Source organism: Balaenoptera physalus (assembly GCF_965194825.1).
Source record: "Balaenoptera physalus genome assembly, chromosome: 3".
In the NCBI taxonomy this organism is placed as follows: domain Eukaryota; kingdom Metazoa; phylum Chordata; class Mammalia; order Artiodactyla; family Balaenopteridae; genus Balaenoptera; species Balaenoptera physalus.
In genome coordinates, this window is record NC_138890.1 from 87,402,961 (window position 1) to 87,427,463 (window position 24,503).

At 36.0% G+C, this 24,503-nt stretch overlaps 1 protein-coding gene across 1 annotated transcript in view; it reads left to right on the forward strand.

Moving 5' to 3' along the window:
• TMEM232 (transmembrane protein 232) overlaps positions 1-24,503 on the forward strand; it is a 263,618-nt gene that overhangs the window by 234,373 nt on the left and 4,742 nt on the right. Inside the window, 2 exon segments of the mRNA XM_082455780.1 lie at positions 20,541-20,634; positions 24,308-24,502. Coding sequence (XP_082311906.1) covers positions 20,541-20,634; positions 24,308-24,502 — 289 coding nt within the window.

The following is a 24,503-nucleotide window of genomic DNA, read 5'->3' on the forward strand; positions in this document are numbered from 1 at the left end:
TGAAAAGAAAAATACACTAGAAGGAATCAATAACAGAATAACTGAGGCAGAAAAACAAATAAGTGAGCTGGAAAACAAAACGGTGGAAATAACTGACAAGGAGCAGAATAAAGAAAAAAGAATGAAAAGAATTGAAGACAATCTCAGAGACCTCTGGAACAACACTAAACGCACCAACATTCGAATTATAGGGGTCGCAGAAGAAGAAGAGAAAAAGAACAGGTCTGAGAAAATATTCGAAGAAATTATAGTCAAAAACTTCCCTAACATGGGAAAGGAAATAGTCACCCAAGTCAAGGAAGCACAGAGAGTCCCATGCAGGATAAACCCTAGGAAAAACACACCAAGACACATATTAATCAAACTAACAAAAATTAAATTCAAAGAAAAAATATTAAAAGCAGCAAGGAAAAAACAAAAAATAAACTTATGGGGATTCCTTTGTATGTTATCAGCTGATTTTTCAGCAGAAACTCTGCAGGCCAGAAGGGAGTGGCAGGATATACTTAAAATGATGAAACAGAAAAACCTACAACCAAGATTACTCTACCCAGCAAGGATCTCATTCAGGTTCAACACAGAAATCAAAAGGTTTTCAGACAAGCAAAAGATAAGAGAATTCAGCACCACCAAACCAGCTTTACAACAAATGCTAAAGAAACTTATCTAGGCAGGAGAAACAAGAGGAGAAAAAGACCTACAAAACCAAATCCAAAACAATTAAGAAAATGGTAATAGGAACATACATATTGATAATAACCTTGAATGTAAATGGATTAAATGCCCCAACCAAAAGACACAGACTGGCTGACTGGATACAAAAACAAGACCCATATATATACTGTCTACAAGAGACCCATTTCAGACCTAGGGACACGTACAGACTGAAAGTGAAGGGATGGAAAAAGATATTCTATACAAATGGAAATCAAAAGAAAGCTGGAGTAGCAATACTCATATCGGATAAAGTAGACTTTAAAATAAAGACTGTTACAAGAGATAAGGAGGGACACTACATAATGATCAAGGGATCAATCCAAGAAGAAGATATAACAATTGTAAATATTTATGCACCCAACATAGGAGCACCTCAACACATGAGGCAAATGCTAACAACCATGAAAGGAGAAATTGACAGCAACACAATAATAGTAGGGGGCTTAAACAGCCCACTTACACCAATGGACAGATCATCCAAACAGAAAATAAATAAGGAAACAGAAGCTTTAAATGATACAATAGACCAGATAGATTTAATTGATATTTATAGAACATTCCACCCCAAAGTGGCAGTATACACTTTCTTCTTAAGTGCACACGGAAAATTCTCCAGGATAGATCACATCTCGGGTAACAAATCAAGCCTTGGAAAATTTAAGAAAATTGAAATCGTATCAAGCATCTTTTCTGACCACAATGCTATGAGATTGGAAATCAGTTACGGGAAAAAAACTAAAAAACACAAATACATGGAGGGTAAACAGTGTGCTACTAAATAACCAAGAGATCACTGAAGAAATCAAAGAAGAAATAAAAAATACATAAAAACAAATGACAATGAAAACATGATGACCCAAAACCTATGGGATGCAGCAAAAGCAGTTCTAAGAGGGAAATTTATAGCAATTGAATCTCACCTCAAGAAACAAGAAAAATCTCAAACAATCTAACCCTACACTTAAAACAACTAGAGAAAGAAGAAAAAAGAAAACCCAAAGTCAGTAGAAGGAAAGAAATCATAAAGATCAGAGCAGAAATAAATGAAATAGAAACAAAGAAAACAATAGCAAAGATCAATAAATCTAAAAGCTGGTTCTTTGAGAAGATAAACAAAATTCATAAACCCTTAGCCAGACTCATCAAGAAAAAAGGTAGAGAATGCAAATCAATAAAATTAGAAATGAAAAAGGAGAAACCACAACTGACACTGCAGAAATACCAAGGAGTATAAGAGACTACTACAAATAACTATATGCCAAAAAAATGGACAACCACGAACAAATGGACAAAATCTTGGAATGGTACAATTTTCCAAGACTAAACCAGGAAGAATTAGAAAATATAAGCAGACCTATCACAAGCAATGAAATTGAAACTGTAATTAAAAATCTTCCAACAAACAAAAGTCCAGGACCAGATGGCTTCACAGGCGAATTCTATCAAACATTTAGAAAAGAGCTAACACCCATCCTTCTCAAACTCTTCTCAAAAATTACAGAGGAAGGAACACTCCCAAATTCATTCTACAAAGCCACCATCACCCTGATACCAAAACCAGACAAAGATATCAGAAAAAAAGAAAATTAGAGACCAATATCACTGATGAACATAGATGCAAAAATCCTGAACAAAATGCTAGCAAACAGAATCCAACAACATGTTAAAAGGATCATACACCATGATCAAGTGGGATTTATCCCAGGGATGCAAGGATTCTTCAGTATATGCAAATGAATCAATGTGATACACCACATTAACAAATTAAGGAATAAAACCATATGATCATCTCAATTGATGCAGAAACAGCTTTTGATAAAATTCAAAACCAATTTGTGATAAAACTCTCCTGGAAATGGGCATAGAGGGAACTTACCTCAACATAATAAAGGCCATATATGACAAACCCACAGTAAACATTATACTCAATGGTGAAAAACTGAAAGTATTTCCACTTAAGATCAGGAACAAGACAAGGATGTCTACTCTTGCCACTCTTATTCAACATAGTTTTGGAAGTCCTAGCCATGGCAATCAGAGAAGAAAAAGAAAAAAAAAGGATACAAATTGGAAAAGGAGAAGTAAAACTGTCACTGTTTGCAGATGACATTATACTATGCATAGAAAATTCTAAAGATGCCACAAGAAAACTACTAGAACTAATCAATGAATTTGATAAGGTTGCAGGATACAAAATTAATGCACAGAAATCTCTGGCATTCCTATACACCAACAACAAAATATCAGAAAGAGAAATTAAGGAAACGCTCCCATTTACCACTGCAAAAAAAAGGATAAAATACCTAGGAATAAACCTGCCTAAGGAGGCCAAAGACTTGTACTCAGAAAACTATAAAACACTGATGAAAGAAATCAAAGATGACATAAACAGATGGAGAAATATACCATGTTCTTGGGTTGGAAGAATCAACATTGTGAAAATGACTATACTACCCAAAGCAATCTACAGACTCAATGCAATCCCTGTCAGACTACCAATGGCATTCTTCACAGAATTAGAGCAAAAAATTTTGCAATTCATATGGAAACACAGAAGACCCCGAATAGCCAAAGCAATCTTGAGAAGGAAAAACGGAGTTTTCAGGCCCTCTGACTTCAAACTATACCACAAAGCTACAGTATTCAAGACAGTATGCTACTGCCACAAAAACAGAAATATAGATCAATGGTACAGGATAGAATGCCCAGAGATAAACCCAGGCACATAAGGTCACCTAATTTACGACAAAGGAGGCAAGAACATACAGTGGAGAAAAGGCAGCCTGTTCAATAAGTGGTGCTGGGAAAACTGGACAGCTACATGTAAAAGAATAAAATTAGAACATTATGTAACACCATACACAAAAATAAACTCCAAATGTATTAAAGACCTAAATGTAAGACCAGACACTATAAAACTCTTAGAGGAAAACATAGGAAGAACACTCTTTGACATAAACCACAGCAAGATCTTTTTTGACACACCTCCTAGAGTAATGGAAATAAAAACAAAAATAAACTAATGGGATGTAATGAAATTTAAAAGCTTTTGCACAGCAAAGGAAACCATAAACAAAACAAAAAGACAACCCTCACAATGGGAGAAAATATTTGCAAATGAAACAACAGACAAAGGATTAATCTCCAAAATATACAAACAACTCATGGAGCTCAATATCAAAAAAACAAACAATCCAGTTAAAAAATGGGCAGAAGACCTAAATAGACATTTCACCAAGGAAGACATACAGGTGGCCAAGAAGCACATGATGCTCAACATCACTAATTATTAGAGAAATGCAAATCAAAACTACAATGAGGTATCACCTCATGCTGGTCAGAATGGCCATTATCAAAAAGCTAGAAACAATAAATGCTGGAAAGGGTGTGCTGAAAATGGAACCCTCCTGCACTATTGGTGGGAATGTAAATTGATACAACCACTATGGAAAACAGTACAGAGGTTCCTAAAAAATCTAAAAATAAAACTACCATATGACCCAGCAATCCCACTACTGGGCATATACCCTGAAAATACCATAATTCAAAAAGAGACATATAACATAATGTTCATTGCAGCACTATTTACAATAGCCAGGACATGGAACCAACCTAAATGTCCATTGACAGATGAATGGATAAAGAAGATGTGGCACATATATACAATGGAATATTACTCAGCCGTGAAAAGAAATGAAATTGATTTATTTGCAGTGAGGTGGATGGACCTAGAGTCTGTCATACAGATTGAAGTAAGTCAAAAAGAGAAAAATACCGTCTGTTAATGCATATATATGGAATCTAAAAAAAAAGAAATGGTACTTATGCAGGGCAGGAATAAAAATGTAGACATAGAGAATGGACTTGAGGATACAGGGTGGGAGGGGGAAGCTGGGGTGAAGTGAGAGTAGCATCAGCATATATACACTACCGAATGTAAAATAGTTAGCTAATGGGAAGCAGCAGCATAGCACATGGAGATCAGCTCGGTGCTTTGTGACCACCTAGAGGGGTGGGATAGGGAGGATGGGAGGGAGGCTCAAGAGGGAGGGGATATGGGGACCTATGTATGCATATGGCTGACTCACTTTGGTGTACAACAGAAACTAACACAGTATCATAAAGCAATTATATTCCAATAATGATCTATTAAAAAAATCAACTACAAGAAAAAAAATTGTGAAAAACACAAACACATGGAAGCTAAACAAGATGCTACTAAAGCAATGGGTCACTGAAGAAATCAAAAAGGAAATCAAAACATACCTAGAGACAAAAGAAAATCAAAACATGATGATCGTGCTTCCCTGGTGGCACAGTGGTTGAGAATCTGCCTGCCAATGCAGGGGACACGGGTTCGAGCCCTGGTCTGGGAAGATCCCACATGCTGCGGAGCAACTGGGCCCGTGAGCCACAACTACTGAGCCTGCGCGTCTGGAGCCTGTGCTCCGCAACACGAGAGGCTGCGATAGTGAGAGGCCCGCAAACCGCGATGAAGAGTGGCCTCTGCTTGCCGCAACTGGAGAAAGCCCTCGCACAGAAACGAAGACCCAACACAGCCAAAAATAAATAAATTAATTAATTAATTTAAAAAAAAAGCAGGGAGCTTATTAGGATTAGGCACATTAAAAAACAAAACAAAACAAAAAAAAGCCTGTGGCATGCAGCAAAAGCAATTCTAAGAGGAAAGTTTATAGCAATACAAGCTCACTTAGGAAACAAGAAAAATCTCAAATAAACAACCTAACATTTTACCTAAAGGAACTAGAGAAGAAGTACAAAGCACAAAGTAGTAGAAGGAAAGAAATCATAAAGATTGGAGAAGAAATAAGTGAAATAGCAACTAAAAAACAATAGAGAATATCAATGAAGCTAAAAACTGGTTCTTTGAAAAGATAAACAAAATTGATAAACCTTTAACCAGGCTCATCAAGAAAAAGGAGTGGGCCCAAATCAATATAATGAGGAAGGAAAAAGAAGTTATAACTGATAGCACAGATTACAAAAGATCATAAGAGATTACAGTGAACAGCTATATGCCAATAAAATGGACAACCTAGAAGAAATGGACAAATTCTTAGAAATGTACAATCTCCCAAGATTGAACCAGGAATAAATAGAAAATGTGAACAGACCAATTACCTGTAATTAAATTGAATCAGTAATTTAGAAACTCCCCCCCAAAAGAAGTCCAGGACCAGATGTCTTCACAGATAAATTCTACCAAACATTTAGAGAAGAATTAACACCTGTCCTCTCAAATTATTCGAAAAATATTGCAGAGGAAGGAATACTCCCAAGCTTTCTATGAGGTCAATATCACCCTGATACCAAAACTAGATAAAGATGTCACAAACAAAGAAAATTACAGGCCAGTATCACTGATGAATATAGACACAAAACTCCTCAACCAAATATTAGCAAACTGAACAATACATTAAATGGATCAGGGAGGAACCAAGATGGCGGAGAAGGACGTGCTCTCACTCCCTCTTGCGAGAACACCAGAATCAAGACTAGCTGCTGGACAATCATTGACAGGAAGACACTGCAACTCACCAAAAAAGATACCCCACATCCAAAGACAAAGGAGAAGCCACAGTGAGATGGTAGGAGGGGTGCAATCACAGTAAAATCAAATCCCATAGCTGCTAGGTGGGTGACTCACGGACCGGAGAACACTTATACCACAGAAGTCCACCCACTGGAGTGAAGGTTCTGAGCCCCACATCAGGCTTCCCAACCTGGGGGTCTGGCAATGGGAGAAGGAATTCCTAGAGAATCAGACTTTGAAGCCTAGTGGGAATTGATTGCAGGACTTCAGCAGGACTGGGGGAAACAGAGACTCCACTCTTGGAGGGCACACACAATGTAGAGTATGCATCAGGACCCAGGAGAAGGAGCAGTGACCCCAGGATAGACTGAACCAGACCTACCTGCTAGTGTTGGGGGGGGCTCCTGCAAAGGAGGGGGGTGGGGATCTGTGGCTCACCATGGGGACAAGGACACTGGCAGCAGAAGTTCTGGGAAGTACTCCTTGGCATGAGCCCTCCCAGAGTCTGTCATTAGCCCCACCAAAGAGCCCAGGTAGGCTCCAGTTTTGGGTAGCCTCAGGCAAAACAACCACCAGGGAGGGAACCCAGCCCCACCCATCAGCAGTCAAGTGGATTAAAGTTTTACTGAGCTCTGCCCACCACAGCAACAGTCAGCGCTACCCACCACCAGTCCCTCCCATAAGGAAACTTCCACAAGCCTCTTAGATAGCCTCATCCACCAGAGGGCAGACGGCAGAAGCAAGAAGAACTACAGTCCTGCAGCCTGTGGAACAAAAACCACATTCACAGAAAGAGAGACAAGATGAAAAGGCAGAGGGCTATGTACCAGATGAAGGAACAAGATAAAACCCCAGAAAAACAACTAAATGAAGTGGAGATAGGCAACGTTCCAGAAAAATAATTCAGAATAATGATAGTGAAGATGATCCAGGACCTTGGAAAAAGAATGGAGGCAAAGATCGAGAAGATGCAAGAAATGTTTAACAAAGACCTAGAAGAATTAAAGAACAAAGAAACAGAGATGAACAATATGATAACTGAAATGAAAACTACACTAGAAAGAATCAATAGCAGAATAACTGAGGCAGAAGAATGGATAAGTGACCTGGAAGACAGAAGGATGGAATTCACTGCTGCGGAACAGAATAAAAGAAAAGAATGAAAAGAAATGAAGACAGCCTAAGAGACCTCTGGACAACATTAAATGCAACAACATTTGCATTATAGGGGTCACAGAAGGAGAAGAGAGAGAGAAAGGACCAGAGAAAAAATTTGAAGAGATTATAGTCGAAAACTTCCCTAATATGGGAAAGGAAATAGCCACCCAAGTCCAGGAAGTGCAGAGAGTCCTGTACAGGATAAACCCAAGGAGAAACACGCCGTGACACCTAGTAATCAAATTGGCAAAAATTAAAGACAAAGAAAAATTATTGAAAGCAGCAAGGGAAAAATGACAAATAACATACAAGGGAATTTCCATAAGGTTAACAACTGATTTCTCAGCAGAAACTCTACAAGCCAGAAGGCAGTAGCATGATATACTTAAAGTGATGAAAGGGAAGAACCTGCAAGCAAGATTACTCTAACCGGCAAGGCTCTCATTCAGATTTGATGGAGAAATCAAAAGCTTTACAGACAAGCAAAAGCTAAGAGAATTCAGCACCACCAAACCAGCTCTACAACAAATGCTAAAGGAATTTCTCTAAGTGGGAAACACAAGAGAAGAAAAGGATCTACAAAAACACAAAACAATTAAGAAAATGGTCATAGGAACATACATATCAATAAATTACCTTAAACGTGAATGGATTAAATGCTCCAACCAAAAAACACAGGCTTGCTGACTGGATACAAAAACAAGACCCATATATATGCTGTCTACAAGAGACCCACTTCAGACCTAGGGACACATATAGACTGAAAGTGAGGGGATGGAAAAAGATATTCCATGCAAATGGAAATCAAAAGAAAGCTGGAGTAGCTATACTCATATCAGATAAAATAGACTTTAAAATAAAGAATGTTACAAGAGACAAGGAAGGACACTGCATAATGATCAAGGGATCGATCCAAGAAGAAGATATAACAATTATAAATATATATGCACCCAACATAGGAGCACCTCAATACATAAGGCAACTGCTAACAGCTATAAAAGAGGAAATCGACAATAACACAATGATAGTGGGGGCCTTTAACACCTCACTTACACCAATGGACAGATCATTCAAAATGAAAATAAATAAGGAAACAGAAGCTATAAATGACACAATAGACCAGATAGATTTAATTGATATTTACAGGACATTCCATCCAAAAACAGCAGATTACACTTTCTTTTCAAGTGCGCAGGGAACATTCTCCAGGGTCATAAATCAAGCCTCAGTAAATTTAAGAAAATTGAAATCATATCAAGCATCTTTTCTGACCACAACGGTATGAGATTAGAAATGAATTACAGGGAAAAAAACGTAAAAAACACAAACACATGGAGGCTAAACAATACGTTACTAAACAACCAAGAGATCACTGAAGAAATTAAAGAGGAAATTAAAAAATACCTAGAGACAAATGACAATGAAAACATGATGATCCAAAACCTATGGGATGCAGCAAAAGCAGTTCTAAGAGGGAAGTTTATAGCTATACAAGCCTACCTCAAGAAACAAGAAAAATCTCAAGTAACCAATCTAACCTTACACCTAAAGGAACTACAGAAAGAAGAACAAACAAAACCCAAAGTTAGCAGAAGGAAAGAAATGATAAAGATCAGAGCAAAAATAAGTGAAATAGAAACAAAGAAAACAATAGCAAAGATCAATAAATCTAAAAGCTGGTTCTTTGAGAAGATAAACAAAATTGATAAACCCTTAGCAGACTCATCAAGAAAAAGAGGGAGAGGACTCAAATCAATAAAATTGGAAATGAAAAGGGAGAAGTTACAACAGACACTGCAGAAATACAAAGCATCCTAAGAGACTACTACAAGCAACTCTATGCCAATAAAATGGACAACCTGGAAGAAATGGACAAATTCTTAAAAAGGTATAAGTTTCCAAGACTGAACCAGGAAGAAACAGAAAATATGAACAGACCAATCACAAGTAATGAAATTGAAACTGTGATTAAAAATCTTCCAACAAACAAAAGTCCAGGACCAGATGGCTTCACAGGTGAATTCTATCAAACGTTTAGAGAAGAGCTAACACCCATGCTTCTCAAACTCTTCCAAAAAATTGCAGAGGAAGGAATACTCGCAAACTCCTTCTATGAGGCCACCATCACCGTGATACCAAAACCAGACAAAGATACTACAAAAAAAGAAAATTACAGACTAATATCACTGATGAATATAGATGCAAAAATCCTCAACAAAATAGTAGCAAACAGAATCCAACAACACATTAAAAGGATCATACACCATGATCAAGTGGGATTTATCCCAGGGATGCAAGGATTCTTCAATATATGCAAATCAATCAATGTGATACACCATATTAACAAATTGAAGAGTAAAAACCATATGATCATCTCAATAGATGCGGAAAAAGCTTTTGACAAAATTCAACACCCATTTATGATAAAACCTCTCCAGAAAGTGGGCATAGAGGGAACCTACCTCAACATAATAAAGGCCATATATGACAAACCCACAGCAAACATCATTCTGAACGGTGAAAAACTGAAAGCGTTTCCTGATCAGGAACGAGATAAGGATGTCCACTCTCACCACTATTATTCAACACAGTTTTGGAAGTCCTAGCCACAGCAATCAGAGAAGAAAAAGAAATAAAATGAATACAAAGAAGTAAAACTGTCACTGTTTGCAGATGACATGATACAATACTTAGAGAATCCTAAAAATGCCACCAGAAAACTACTAGAGCTAATCAATGAATTTGGTAAAGTTTCAGGATACAAAATTAATGCACAGAAATCTCTTGCATTCCTATACACTAATGATGAAAAATCTGAAAGTGAAATTAAGAAAACACTCCCACTTACCATTGCAACAAAAAGAATGAAATACCTAGGAATAAACCTACTGAGAGAGACAAAAGACCTGTATGCAGAAAACTATAAGACACTGATGAAAGAAATTAAAGATGATACCAACAGATGGAGAGATATACCATGTTCTTGGAATAGAAGAATCAATATTGTGAAAATGACTATAGTACCCAAAGCAATCTACAGATTCAATGCAATCCCTATCAAATTACCAATGGCATTTTTTTACAGAACTAGCACAAATCATCTTAAAATTTGTGTGGAGACACAAAAGACCCCAAATAGCCAAAGCAGTCTTGAGGGAAAAAAACGGAGCTGGTGGAATCAGACTCCCTGACTTCAGACTACACTACAAAGCTACAGTAATCAAGACAATATGGTATTGGCACAAAAACAGAAACGTAGATCAATGGAACAAGATAGAAAGCCAGAGATAAACCCACGCACCTATGGTCAACTAATCTATGACAAAGGAGGCAAAGATATACAATGGAGGAAAGACAGTCTCTTCAGTACGTGGTGCTGGCAAAACTGGACAGCTACATGTAAAAGAATGAAATTAGAACACTCCCTAACACCATACACAAAAATAAACTCAAAATAGATTAGAGACCTAAATGTAAGACCGGACACTATAAAACTCCTAGAGGAAAACATAGGAAGAACACTCTTTGACATAAATCACAGCAAGATCTTTTTTGATCCACCTCCTAGAGTAATGGAAATAAAAACAAAAATAAACAAATGGGACCTAATGAAACATAAAAGCTTTTACACAGCAAAGGAAACCATAAACAAGATGAAAAGACAACCCCAGAATGGGAGAAAATATTTGCAAACAAATCAACGGACAAAGGATTAATCTCCAAAATATATAAACAGCTCATGCAGGTCAATATTAAAGAAACAAACAACCCAATCCAAAAATGGGCAGAAGACCTAAATAGACAGTTCTCCAAAGAACACATACAGATAGCCAAGAAGCACATGAAAAGCTGCTCAACATCACTAATTATTAGAGAAATGCAAATCAAAACTACAATGAGGTATCACCTCACACCAGTTAGAATGGGCATCATCAGAAAATCTACAAATGCTGGAGAGGGTGTGGAGAAAAGGGAATGCTCTTGCAGTGTTGGTGGGAATGTAAATTGATACAGCTACTATGGAGAACAGTATGGAGTTTCCTTAAAAAACTAAAAATAGAATTACCATATGATCCAGCAATCCCACTACTGGGCATATACGCAGAGAAAACCATAATTCAAAAAGACACATGCACCCCATTGTTCATTGCAGCACTATTTACAATAGCCAGGTCATGGAAGCAACCTAAATGCCCATCCACCGATGAATGGATAAAGAAGATATGATACATATATACAATGGAATATTACTCAGCCATAAAAAGGAATGAAATTGAGTCATTTGTTGAGACGTGGAGGGATGTAGAGACTGTCATACAGAGTGAAGTAAGTTAGAAAGAGAAAAACAAATATCGTATATTAACGCATGTATGTGGAACTAGAAAAATGGTACAGATGAACCGGTTTGCAGGGCAGAAGTTGAGACACAGATGTAGAGAACAAACATATGGACACCAAGGGGGGAAAACTGCGGTTTGGTGGGGATGGTGGTGTGCTGAAGTGGGCGATTGGCATTGACATGTATACACTGATGTGTATAAAATTGATGACTAATAAGAACCTGCAGTATAAATAAACAAACAAACAAAAAAAAACAACTAATACTAAACTTTCATTGGGTTATTTGTAAGGAAATATGTTAATATAAATGTTTCAGACATTACATGCAATTTCTAAAAATCTTATATGTTCTGGTATAATGTTATAAGTCATAATTCTAGTTATTACTTTAAAATTTATATCTCAGAAATAACTAAATTTCCTTGTCAATTGCATTACAATGAATTTTCATCAAATCTTTAACCATGGTCATTTTTAAGTCTTTTGTCATTTACAGACAGTTCTGGGTGTACTCTGATGCTTTTGCAATAATGTTCCTATAAAAGGGTTTCATCTTCAAGGAATTCATGGAAAAGACTCTGACAAATACAGGTTTCTGGTAACTGACTGTACTGCTGAACTGAATGAATAAGCATTTTCAGTACTCTAATGGAAAACTGAATTCATAAAAGTGCTAACAAAAGATCAAGATAAAAAAAATTAATTACATGGGACTGAGTGAACTGATGAGGATGATTATAATTTTTGTGACTTTCTGTTTGAAAAAAAAAAAAATCTCACAAGGACTCAGAGGCAAAAAATATACAAATCAGTTTTCACTTCAAAGTAAAGGAGCTGTTACCGTGGAGGATTACTGGACTGAATGTCAATATTATGACATAGTATGAGTGTGTTTCGTGTTTGGTAATTGCAATCATTGTTGCTTTTGTTGTGGTCATCCATTTACAATGCTTGGTATCAGTTTATTTATCTCTTGTAAAAATAAAATACAGTGTGTGTGTGTGTGTTAAAAAGAAAAAAAAGGATCAGACACCATGATCACAAGGGATTTATCCCAGGGCAGCAAGAATTTTTTAATATCTGCAAATCAATCAGTGTGGCATACCAGGTTAAGAAACTGAAGAATAGAAACAGTATGATTATCTCTATAGATGCAGGAAAAATTTCTGCCAAATTTCAAAATCCATTTATTTAAAAAATTCTCCAGACAGTGTGCATAGAGGAAGCATACCTCAACATAATAAAGGCCGTATATGACAAACCCATAGCTAACATCATACTCAATGGTGAAAAGCTGTAAGCATTTCCTCTAAGATCAAGAACAAGACAAGGTTGCCCACTCTTGTCGCTTTTATTCAACGCAGTATTGGAAGTCCTAGCCACAGTAATCAGAGAACAAAAAAGAAATAAAAGGAATCCACATTGGAAAGCAAAAGTAAAACTGTCACTGTTTGCAGGTGACATGATACCATACATAAAAAATCCTAATGTTGCCACCAGAAAACTACTAGAGCTCATCAATGAATTTGGTAAAGTTTGCAGAATAAAAAATTAATACACAGAAATCTCTTGCATTCATATACACTAACAGACTATCAGAAAGAGAAATTAATGAAACCAACCCATTTACCATCACATCAAAAATAATAAAATACCTAGACATAAATCTACCTAAGAAGGTAAAAGACCTATACTCAGAAAACTATAAGACACTGCTGAAAGAAATTGAAGACAACACAAAAGGGATGGAAATATAAACCGCGTTCTTTGATTGTAAGAATTAATATTGTTACAAGGGCCAAACTACCCAAGGCAGTGTACAGATTCAGTTCAATCCCTATCAAAATACCAAGGGCATTTTTCACAGAACTAGAACAAATAATTTTAAAATGTATACAGAAACACAAAAAACCCTGAATAGGTAAAACAATCTTGAGAAAAGAAGAACAGAGCTGGAAGAATCATGCTCTCTGACTTCAGTCTATACTCCAAAGCTTCAGTAAGGTACTGAAATCAGTATGGTACTGGCACAAAAGCAGACACATAGATTAATGGAACAGAATAGAGAGCCCAGAAATGCTCACACACTTATGGTAAATTAATCTATGACAAGAGGCATGGATATACAATGGAGAAAAAACATTCTATTTAAAAAGTGGTGCTGGGACAAATGGACAGCTACATGTAAAAGAATGAAATTAGAACATTCTCTAACACCATATACAAAAATAAACTCAAAATGGATTAAAGACCTAAATGTAAATAAAAGTAAAGACCTAAATGTAAGACCAAAAACCATAAAATTCCCAGAGCAATACATAGGCTGAACTGTTTTTGACATTTTTGGGGGGATCTTTCTCTTAAAGCACAGGAAATAAACAAATGTGACCTATTTAAACTTGAGCTTTTCAACAAAAAAAAGGCAACCATCAACAAAACAGAAAGACATCCTACTGAATGGGAGAAAATATCTGTGAGTGGTATGACCAATAAGGGGTTAACCTCCAAAATCTATAAACACCTCATACAACTCAACATCAAAAAAACAAACAACTCGATTTTTAAAATGGAAAGGAGATCTGAATAGACATTTTTCCAAAAAGAGCATGCAGATGGCCAACAGGCACATGAAAAGATACTCGACATCATTAATCATATGGAAAATGCAAATCAAGATCACAATGAGCTATCACCTCACACTTGTCAGAATGGCTTTCTTCAAAAAGAACACATATAACAAACATTGGCAAGGATGTAGAGAAAAGGGACCTCTTGTACACTGTTATTGGGAATGTAAACTGGTGCAGCCACTGTGGAAAACAGTATGGCGGTTTCTCAAAAAACTAAAAACAACTACCATATGACCTAGCAATTCCACTCCTGGGTGTATATCCAAGAAAACAGAAAACAACAAACAAACAAAAACCCAAAGCACTAATTAAAGAAAAACAAAACAAACATGCATCCCAATGTTCACTGCAGCATTATTTACAAGTGCCAAGATATGGAAGCAACCTAAGTGTTCATCAGCAGATGAACAGATAAAGAAGATGTGGTATATATGTACAATGGACTACTACTCAGTCATGAAAAAGAATGAAAATTTGCCATTTGCTACATGGATTGACCTGAAGGATCTTATGCTAAGTGAAATAAGTCAGACAGAAAAACTTTATGATATCACTTATATGTGAAATCTAAAAAATACAACAAACTAGTGAATATAACAAAGCAGAAAGAGACTCACAGATAAAGAGAATGAACTAGTGGTTACCAGTAGGAAGAGAGAAGAGGGAGGGGCAAGATAGAGGTAGTGAACAAAGAGGTATAAACTATTATGTATAAAGTAAGCCACAAGGATTCCAACAGAGGAAATGGAGCCAATATTTACAATAATTATAAATGGAGTATAACCTTTAAAGTTGTAAATCACTGTATTGTACACCTGTTACTTATATAATGTACATGAAATATACTGCAATATTTTTTTTTATTTAAAAATAAATAAAAATTTTTAAAAACGGACACATTAGAAGGATCATACACCATGATCATGTGGGATTTACCTCTTGAATGCAAGGATGAGTCAACATATGTAAATACCACATTGATAGAATGAAAGATAGAAACCATGTGATTATCTCACTAGATGCAGAAAAAGCATTTGACAACGTTCAAATTTTCACGATAAAAACTCTCAACAAGTTGGGTATAGAAGGGATATACTTCAGTATAACAAAGGACATAAATGATAAGCCCACAGCTAACATTATACTCAATTACAATTATTTGGAATAAGTTAAGTTTAGAATCAGTAAAAGGTCCTATATCCATGACATTTTTGCGAATCATACGTCCATGCTGGACCTCAAAAATGAAAATGAAGTATACTAGAGGAAATGCCAACCAATGAGTCTGTGCCTGTTCAATTTCTCTCAAAAAAAAAAGTGGGATAAGGGATCAAGTCATTCAGTTGCTGAACAAGGATATAATTCTGTGGTTTGTTTAAATAATACAGTATCTTCCCCTCATTGGGTAATTCCAAAGATTATTATAGTCTGCCTGAGATAAAAGCAAACAGAGGAACAGAGTGATAAATAATACTAAGTGGCAGGATGAAAATTTGCTTAGAGATCTGAGTCCAGAACCTGCTGAATTGATTAGGTCAGAGGGGGAGATGCAGGATTAAAGAGGCCTGAGACATGGTTATTCACGTGCTCCTGGGGAATACCTTCTAAAGGGATGCTCAATCCATATTTTATGTCCTCAGAAGAGCTTGGGGACGTGAAAAACCATAACTGTATAAAGAACAGTATTATCCCTTGTTTTGGGTTTTTTTGTGTGTTTTTTTCTCTTTTTGTAAGTATCTCTGTATATTTCTTATCCTTGATATATTAAAAAAAAAATGAACATGTCCTAAATGTGTTTTTTCTTCAGTCCGCAATCATCCTATTGGGACAAAACTATGCATAAATCATTCAGGAAATTTTCTCTTACTCTCAGACTAAGTTAAATTATGTCATCTCCCATGTTTGTCCACCAGAGAACCCTGTTTTACAGCAATTTTTCCAGTGTACTATAAATGTCTCTTTACATGTCTCCCTGCCATGTGAACTTTGAATTTCTGGACTGCAGTATCTAAGTTAAATTTTTTTCTCTTCTCAGTCCTTATAATAACATTCCTCCTGCAATAAATGTTTGAGTAAATGAATGAATGAGTGAGTAAATGAGTCACCTATTCTTACCTTAAGTGTATTCTAGGTTCCATCCTTCTCAGTCTGTGTGCTTCTCCCCAAATAAGTGCTTTGTTTCCTTCGTCTGAATTTTTGTTCCTGCTTTGTCATCTATAGTGGGTTGAACTGTGTCCTCCAAAAGATGTGTCAAAGTGCTAGGCCCCCATACTTGTCAATGTGACCTTATTTGGGTGGCTAAGATAAGGATTTCAAGATGAGATCATCTTGAATTAGGGTGTATCAAAGAGAAATTGCACCGGACAAATTAAACAGGCAAAGAAAACTTTACTCAAGTCTTGCAATAGGGGAGAGAGATTGAACTTAACTCCCCTGAAACAAAAGACAGGAGGTTTTTTGATGCTGAGGTGAGCTAGTGGAAAAGTATTGGAAGATATTAGAGGAGAGGTTGGTCAATGTGATTAGGTCATTGTGTTTGCTAATTGCCACCTAAGTTAGATTCCTTCCCACAGAGACTGGAAGATAGGAGCACTATCTTTCTTGATGATTTTATTTTAAAGGGATGGCTCCCAGGTCCTTGAGAAAAGTGTTCCTGGATAATAAACTGGCAAAAGGCTGGGAGAAGAGAAATAATTTACAATTGCAAGTTTTCTACAGTAAATGCTCTAAAACAAGGGAGATCAGGTGCCTAGAGTCAGGAAGAAGCCTGTCTAAGCTTTAGTCAAGCTTTTTTTTTTTTTTTTTTAAATTTTTATTTATTTATTTATTTATGGCTGTGTTGGGTCTTCATTTCTGTGTGAGGGCTTTCTCTAGTTGCGGCAAGTGGGGGCCACTCTTCATCGCGGTGCACAGGCCTCTCACTATCGCGGCCTCTCTTGTTGCAGAGCGCAGGCTCAGTAATTGTGGCTCACGGGCCTAGTTGCTCTGTGGCATGTGGGATCTTCCCAGACCAGGGCTCGAACCCGTGTCATCTGCATTGGCAGGCAGATTCTCAACCACTGCGCCACCAGGGAAGCCCTAGTCAAGCTTTAGCTTTAGGGAAAGTTAAGACTGTCTTGGTCACATGGGCCTTAAATCCACAGTGTCCTTGTGTCCTTGTAAGAGACAGAAAAGAAGCAGACATAGAGACATGGAAGGAGAAGGCCATTTGAAGACAGAGACAAAGATGGGAAGCTAGAAGCTACTAGAAGCTAAGAGAAGCCTGGAATGCATTCTCCCCAGAGCCTTCAGAGGAACCAAACCTGCCAACACCTTGATTTAGGACTTCTGGCCTCTAGAACTGTGAGAAAATGGATTTCTGGTTTTTAAGACTACCAGTTTGTGGTAATTTGTTATGGCACACCGAGGATTATAATATACCATGTTTCTGGGAAGATTTTTCTCTACTTCCCATTTAATTCCAAACATAAGAGTTGTACATCTCATTTAAGCCTCATCTTAATTGTTTTGTCTCCCATTACTTTTTCTCTTATTTTATTCTCTTCTCTTTTAATACCACCTAAAAGTCTTATTCCTCTGAATTTTTTTGATAATGATAATGACAAGGATAGTATAGCTGAAACTTGTTTAGTATTTGCTCCATCAAATGTATTTATGTCTTATCCCTTTTTAATTTTTATAAATACATAACAAGGAAGGTACTATTATTTTTTTGTATTAAAAATGGAGACACCGAGGAACAGAGTGATAAATAATACTAAGTGGCAGGATGAAAATTTGCTTAGAGATCTGAGTCCAGAACCTGTTTCTTAACCATTTTACTACATTTTTCTGTTTATATCATTGAATACTTATCTCTCTTACGTCTCATGTTGTATTATAGTTATTTATACATTTTTCTTTTCCAGTACAAACTATTCAACTGAGAAAACTAGAAATCAGGTGCACAAGCATATCCATCTAATCTTCCCATTTTAAAGGCTTTCTAACCTTATGTATATTGTTATGCATGCCTTTATCTTAAACTTTTATAATTCAAGAAGGAACTTGAGGCAACTTGCTTGAACACCTTTAACCTTTAACTAATTTAAAAATTCTGTCTCATTTATCTTTTCACAGCATTTAGCACAATCCTTTGAATATCAGAAGTGCCCAAATTTTGTTGAATGAATATAGTTAACCCAAGTCTCAGCCGCAGATGCCCCCTAACTCTCCAGCATTCTAGAATCATATTTTAATATTTCAATAGAATGGCTAGGGCGCTTATTCTACATGCAGTGGGAAGCTCACTGCTCTTCTGCCCCACAATACTTGTGAATCTTATGGGTTAGGAAAGGGCTCCATATATTTTCCCTGGTCACCTGTCACTTGAGTTATTTTCCTTTGAATCCCTGCTATTAGCTCCACTCTAATGACCTACCTCTTGAGATTGTCGTCTTCTGGCTCTGCTGGACACTGCTCTGCTGACATAAGAGTATTGTGTTGTAGACTCTTATTGATGGCCTGGAATATAAAGGAGATTAAAACATATCACAACTTTCATTTATTCATTCAGTAATTTACCAAACATACACACATTCATTTAGTGTCTAGTGGCACTGTGTAGGTCACTGTGGAGTCAATGATAAGCAAACAAACAAAGTCTCCACAATCATGTAGCTCATATTTCCAGTCAGGAAAATAAAATTTCATACAGGCTCACAGATAAATGTAAAGTTACGATTGAGATAAGTATGATGAAGGAAAGGCCCATGGTGGATTGAGAGCTATGGTAGTGGGCTTGAACTGAGAAGCTGAAGAAAAAGTAGGCATTAACCAGCCCTGCAGCAGAGAGAGAGGAGGAGGAGAAGGACAGTGGAGAAATGGGTAGTGACAGCATGTGCAAACAAACAATAGTCAGGTGGAGCAAGGCATATCACAGTAACTGCAAGAGAGCCCATGTGTTAGGAACGCATAGACTTGGGCCAAGAAGGGAGAAAAGTAAGTTTGGAGAAGCCACACAGGCCACTTAAACAAATGCACAGTCTACTTCAGGCTTCCTCAGCAAGGAATGTAATCTTACTCCTAAAGTTAATGTGGAATTACTGAAGAGTTTGAAGTCAGGGATTGACATGATCCACATTGTAGTTTGAAAAAAAAATTCTGGCTACTGTATAAAGACAAAAATAAAAAGGGTAAGACATGGTGGATGCAGGGATTATAAAACAGGAGGCCTTAATCCAGGTAAGAGATGATGGTTTAGATTAGGAAAATGATGATGGAGATGACGATAAATGGAAGGATTTGAGAAGTGTTTAGTGCAGCATAAAGCAACCTAGTGATATGAGAGAAGCATGTCAAAAAGGGTATAGACAACAACTTGAAAAAAGTGCATAGTAGACATTATAGTCTTAAAAACTGATCAGACTTTTTTGAATATGGAAATTTTCACCAGCTATGTTTCTCCTTAGACTTTCTCTCCTTCAAAACCATATTCTCTACCACCATTTTGTTGCATAACATATTTCTGAGCTCACAATTTCTTCATAATAAATTTAATAATGTAATTATTATGTGGATGGTTTAATACTAAATTTCCACTAGTTTAGGACCCAGCTTTGTACTGCCAACACTTCCATTGAGCTGTTGCTAAATTGTCTGCCACAGTTCCACCCTTATTTGAGAGAAGTATTGAAGTCACATCATTTTATTTTTTTCTTTTTTAGTATATCTTAGATCAAATTCTTAGGCTTAGAATTCCACCAGAACTTCCAGGGTCATGGGGCTGTGTACAGCGATGGGCACTTTCATCTCCCTGTTGGGCATAGTCTACTTCAGGCTCCCTTAAGCCTTTCATACTTTAGCCTCTCATTTGCTACTGACCAGCTGTAGTATTTACATCTCCTAGGAGAAGATTGCCTTTTTATTATTTTCTAGTTCTCATTCTATATGTCATGCCCTACCCTCAGAAATGTCAGTTTTAAGAACCCAAATGGCTTACAGAAACTAAAAGCTAATATGTAGTAGTCTACACAGAGTAGTTTTCTATGTTAACAATATAGAATCAAAATTCTTAATAATGAGGATTTGTAAATCTATATATTCCGGGGAGGAAGACTATCTATACCTAATATTGGATCTGTTCTTGTTCTCTTTTGAAGGGAACATTCTTCTATGCCAGAAATCGGCTTGTTTCCATATCCAGATTTTTTTACCAAGGCGGACAAAGAGTTGGCAAGAATCATTGACCATCACGTGAGATTGACTTTCTTAAACTAGCAGCAAAAGCTTTGTTCTTTAAAGGCATTTTGAATTGGAAAGTGTAGTTCTGAGATGGAAACATTAATACATGGAACTCAAAAGTAGAACCATGATTGAGATTTGCCAAACTGAATTATATCTCACTGTACTATCTATATACCTCAGTGCCTTCATTGGGTTACAGAAAATTTGGCTTTCTGTCATTTACAAAATACTAGCCTTATCCTGTTTCCTGAATTAGTTCTGATTTTTTTGTGACAAGAATCTTATACTGAACACTGAACACTGATTTCTTCTGTAGTGTAGTTTTAACAACAGAATAAAAATCTTTTGACTCAATTTTCAGTGACCATTCTTTACCCCTGAAATATTAGAAAGACTTTAATCATTCTGTTCTTGGTATCAGTTAAATAAGCAGTGACAATACAAGGCCGTTTACTTAACATATTTTAATCCACTGAGCTATATTTAATCAAAGATTTCTTGCCAAATCATTTTATGACTACTACTTTTTAGGAGTAGAGTTGGAGTAGGAGAGAGAGTACTTATTTTTTGTTTTTTCTTTGAATACAATATAGATTCAATAGCATATAGAATGTGTTTAAATTATTTTTATCACCAGTTCAGTATTGTTTCTCAGATTGTATTTATATTCCCATGGTTTACATTCCTTTTAATTAGTGATATTTTGAGAAAGAATAAGTGATTATTTCATTTATTGATCCCATTAAATAGTTATTTATCATATAGTCAATATTTAAGCCACCCTAGCAGTGGCCACAAGTACTGGGGTTTGGAAACTGAATGATACCCTGGAATCACAAAATGAGAACTATAGTATTGTTATTTTATTCACTATTAACATTTATGCTAAACCAGTATATCATATGTACAGGGCATTATAAAAAATTCCTAATGGTTCATAAATTGCAAAAACTATAATTTTACCATTCACTTCAACTAAATTATCTGGAATATATTACAAAAGATAGCAGGTTGCCAATGTATATATACACACACATACATAGTGTAGTTTTAATAACAGAACAAAAATCTTTACCCTTGAAAGTTTTGAAAGACCTTGATCACTTTGTGATTAAACACATTGGCCTAAAGAGACAGAGGACAGTGTTTTAAGTGACAGAGAAGAGGCTAGGAAATGCCTCCTAAAAACCATCGTCTTTTCTTCCTTCCAAGGGTATAAGCAGTATCTAAGCAATCACTGCCATCAATCTTTATACAGATGGGTAAAGGAATCCTTTCTGCAAATATATTTGAGAATGGATAGGATCCAAATTGTTTGATCTGTGGCTAGCCTAATCAAATACTTACAAGTTTAATAGTATTGATTTGGGAAGGTTTATGAAAGCTTCTCTGGATATCACATTTAAAAAAGTATTCATCTATATACTATTTCCTTTGACATAGCTATAACTATAGTGCTTTATACTTATATCTCACACTTTACAAAATGCTCTTACATTAGTTAATTTAATCCTTACAACAACTCTGTAAAACATTTACCAGTAAGAAGAATGTAGCTTTACAATTCAGTTAGTTGTCCCAGGTTTTAAAGTTAGTAAATGACTGAGTCTATATGTAAAACCAGATCCCTGGACTTCAAATCTACTTGTCAGTTTTTCATAGTTGCTCAAATTCTTGGATTATAATTACTAACCTAAATGGGGGAGGGAAGGTGGAATCTGTAGAACTGACAAGAAACAAAAACACACAGCTACAGTTTTAAGTGTACCTGTTGAATTTTATTGAATGTTATCAAGTGTCCCTGGTATGCAAGGAATAGGGCAGATACCTAATTGTTCAGCAGACATTAAGGTACTGTACCTTTTACACTGCTGGCACTCTATAGCGTGATGACTGAATCCTGAGTGAATGGGCTGAATAAAGCAGTATGGTGCTTTTATTTCCCATCAACTTCAAGCATATCTGCATCCTCCTAGTTGCCACAATTGATGATAATAATGGGAAATAAAAGTAAAGACAATGATTTATCCAAATTGAATTTGTCGTAGTCAACAGAGAAAAAAATGAGAAAAAGAAGTTTACATTTTTCTGGGGCTAACAAAAAGAAGGATTATACCATTATGGTGCATTCCAGCCAAGCCAAATTCTAACAAGGAACTAAAAGAGGAAGAGCTGCCTCCTTGTGGTTAGCAATATGGTACCCCATTACTGCTTTTATACATGCTGTTCAGGAAACCAAAGAATTCTATTTTACTGAGAGTTCTTAAGAATTAATCCTCTGTTGATTTTTCACAATGTAAAGATCAAAGTCGTAAAGTACATTGAGATCTCTCATAAAGGGTAAATTAGATGTCTTTGTTTATAGGTACTATCATTATTACACCAACTATTACTTTTATGTTATAACATAAAATTGGTGGTTTTTTCAAACAATTGATATTATTATGTAGTTTATTATATGAGAAAAAATTGTATGTCACAGATGGGTATCATACAATTGTAGACTAAACCAAGGCCTGAATTTTAGCCTATGCTGGAATGTTCTGGATGTTTTGCCTCAATTTTCTAGACATTTCATGTAAAAATGGTTTCTGAGAAATGAAACTTATATGACTAATAACTGTGTGTAGAAACAGTCTCAAGATAAGTGCAGGAAACTTTCCTATTTCTTATGTCTTTAAAGCTTAACTGGAAATTTTAAAAGTAGATATTTTTTGTTTAATATTTAATCTGAGTGTGTTGACATTTAAAAAATATTTATTGCCTTTGGAAAGCTGAGTGATGAGTTGTGGATTCTGAGGTTTAGTTTTACTTATGAATATCTGTATATCCCAGATAACAAATCACAGTCATAATTCCCAGCACTGGTATATAGTAATTTTAAATTAATTGATAGGTTGTTAAGCATAGTCTGGTCGTTTGTGAGTGTGCATGGGCTGAGGGTGACAAAATGATCAATGTAGGTTGTGTCTTTAGGAATTTTTAACATTTCATGCTAGGGGTCATTCTGAACTTTTTACCTGGCCTGAGGAGGTGATTACCACCTCTTTTTGCCACGTCCCTCATTAAAGATATTAGAAGGGGAAAAAAATGATTTGGTTGATTTACCATCATTACTTCCAACTACTTATTCCTAGTACTCCTGCCTCCAGAGAATGGTATTATTGTCATGAAATAACGTGGTCAATTGAGATGAATTCCGTAGAAGTATTTTTACTGGTCTGTTGGAAAATCAGTCTTTGCCCATTAATTTCATTTTCAACCTCATAAGTAATAAATAATATCACTATGCCTTTCACTTTAATTTGGTTTTTCTTTTTATTTTGCTTTGGCTTGATTTTTCATTTTAGGATTCCATGCTATCATGTAAATACCAATATTGATGATGAAAGGAAATTCCTTTGGTATATATAAATGTAAACTGTATTACCTCTTTTTTTGGATTGTTGGTTTATTATTATTAAAAATGCTAAGGGGGAATTCTGTTTTTTGTGGGTCTTATACACTTTCTAACAGATGGCTTTTATATTTTTCCAATATGGTCGAGTATAAATTCATGAAGAATATCTGTGAGAAAAACTAAGAGAATAATTGGATATAAGAATCTGCATTTTGAGAAGCTAAACTCATATATTTTTTTCATGGAAAATCATATATAAATGACACTTTCTCTCTGTAACAGTGGCAGGAAGAGCTAAAGATGCGACAAAATGAAGACGCAATATGTGAGGCAGAAGAACGGAAAGATAAAGAGTTAGAGGGAAAAAATCGCTTCCAAGAAATTATGAGGAGAAGAGAAGAGACACTACGCAAGCAAACCAAACCCTATGAGCTTCCTCCTAGAACTGAAGTAATTTCATTAGAAAAGAAAATGAGCC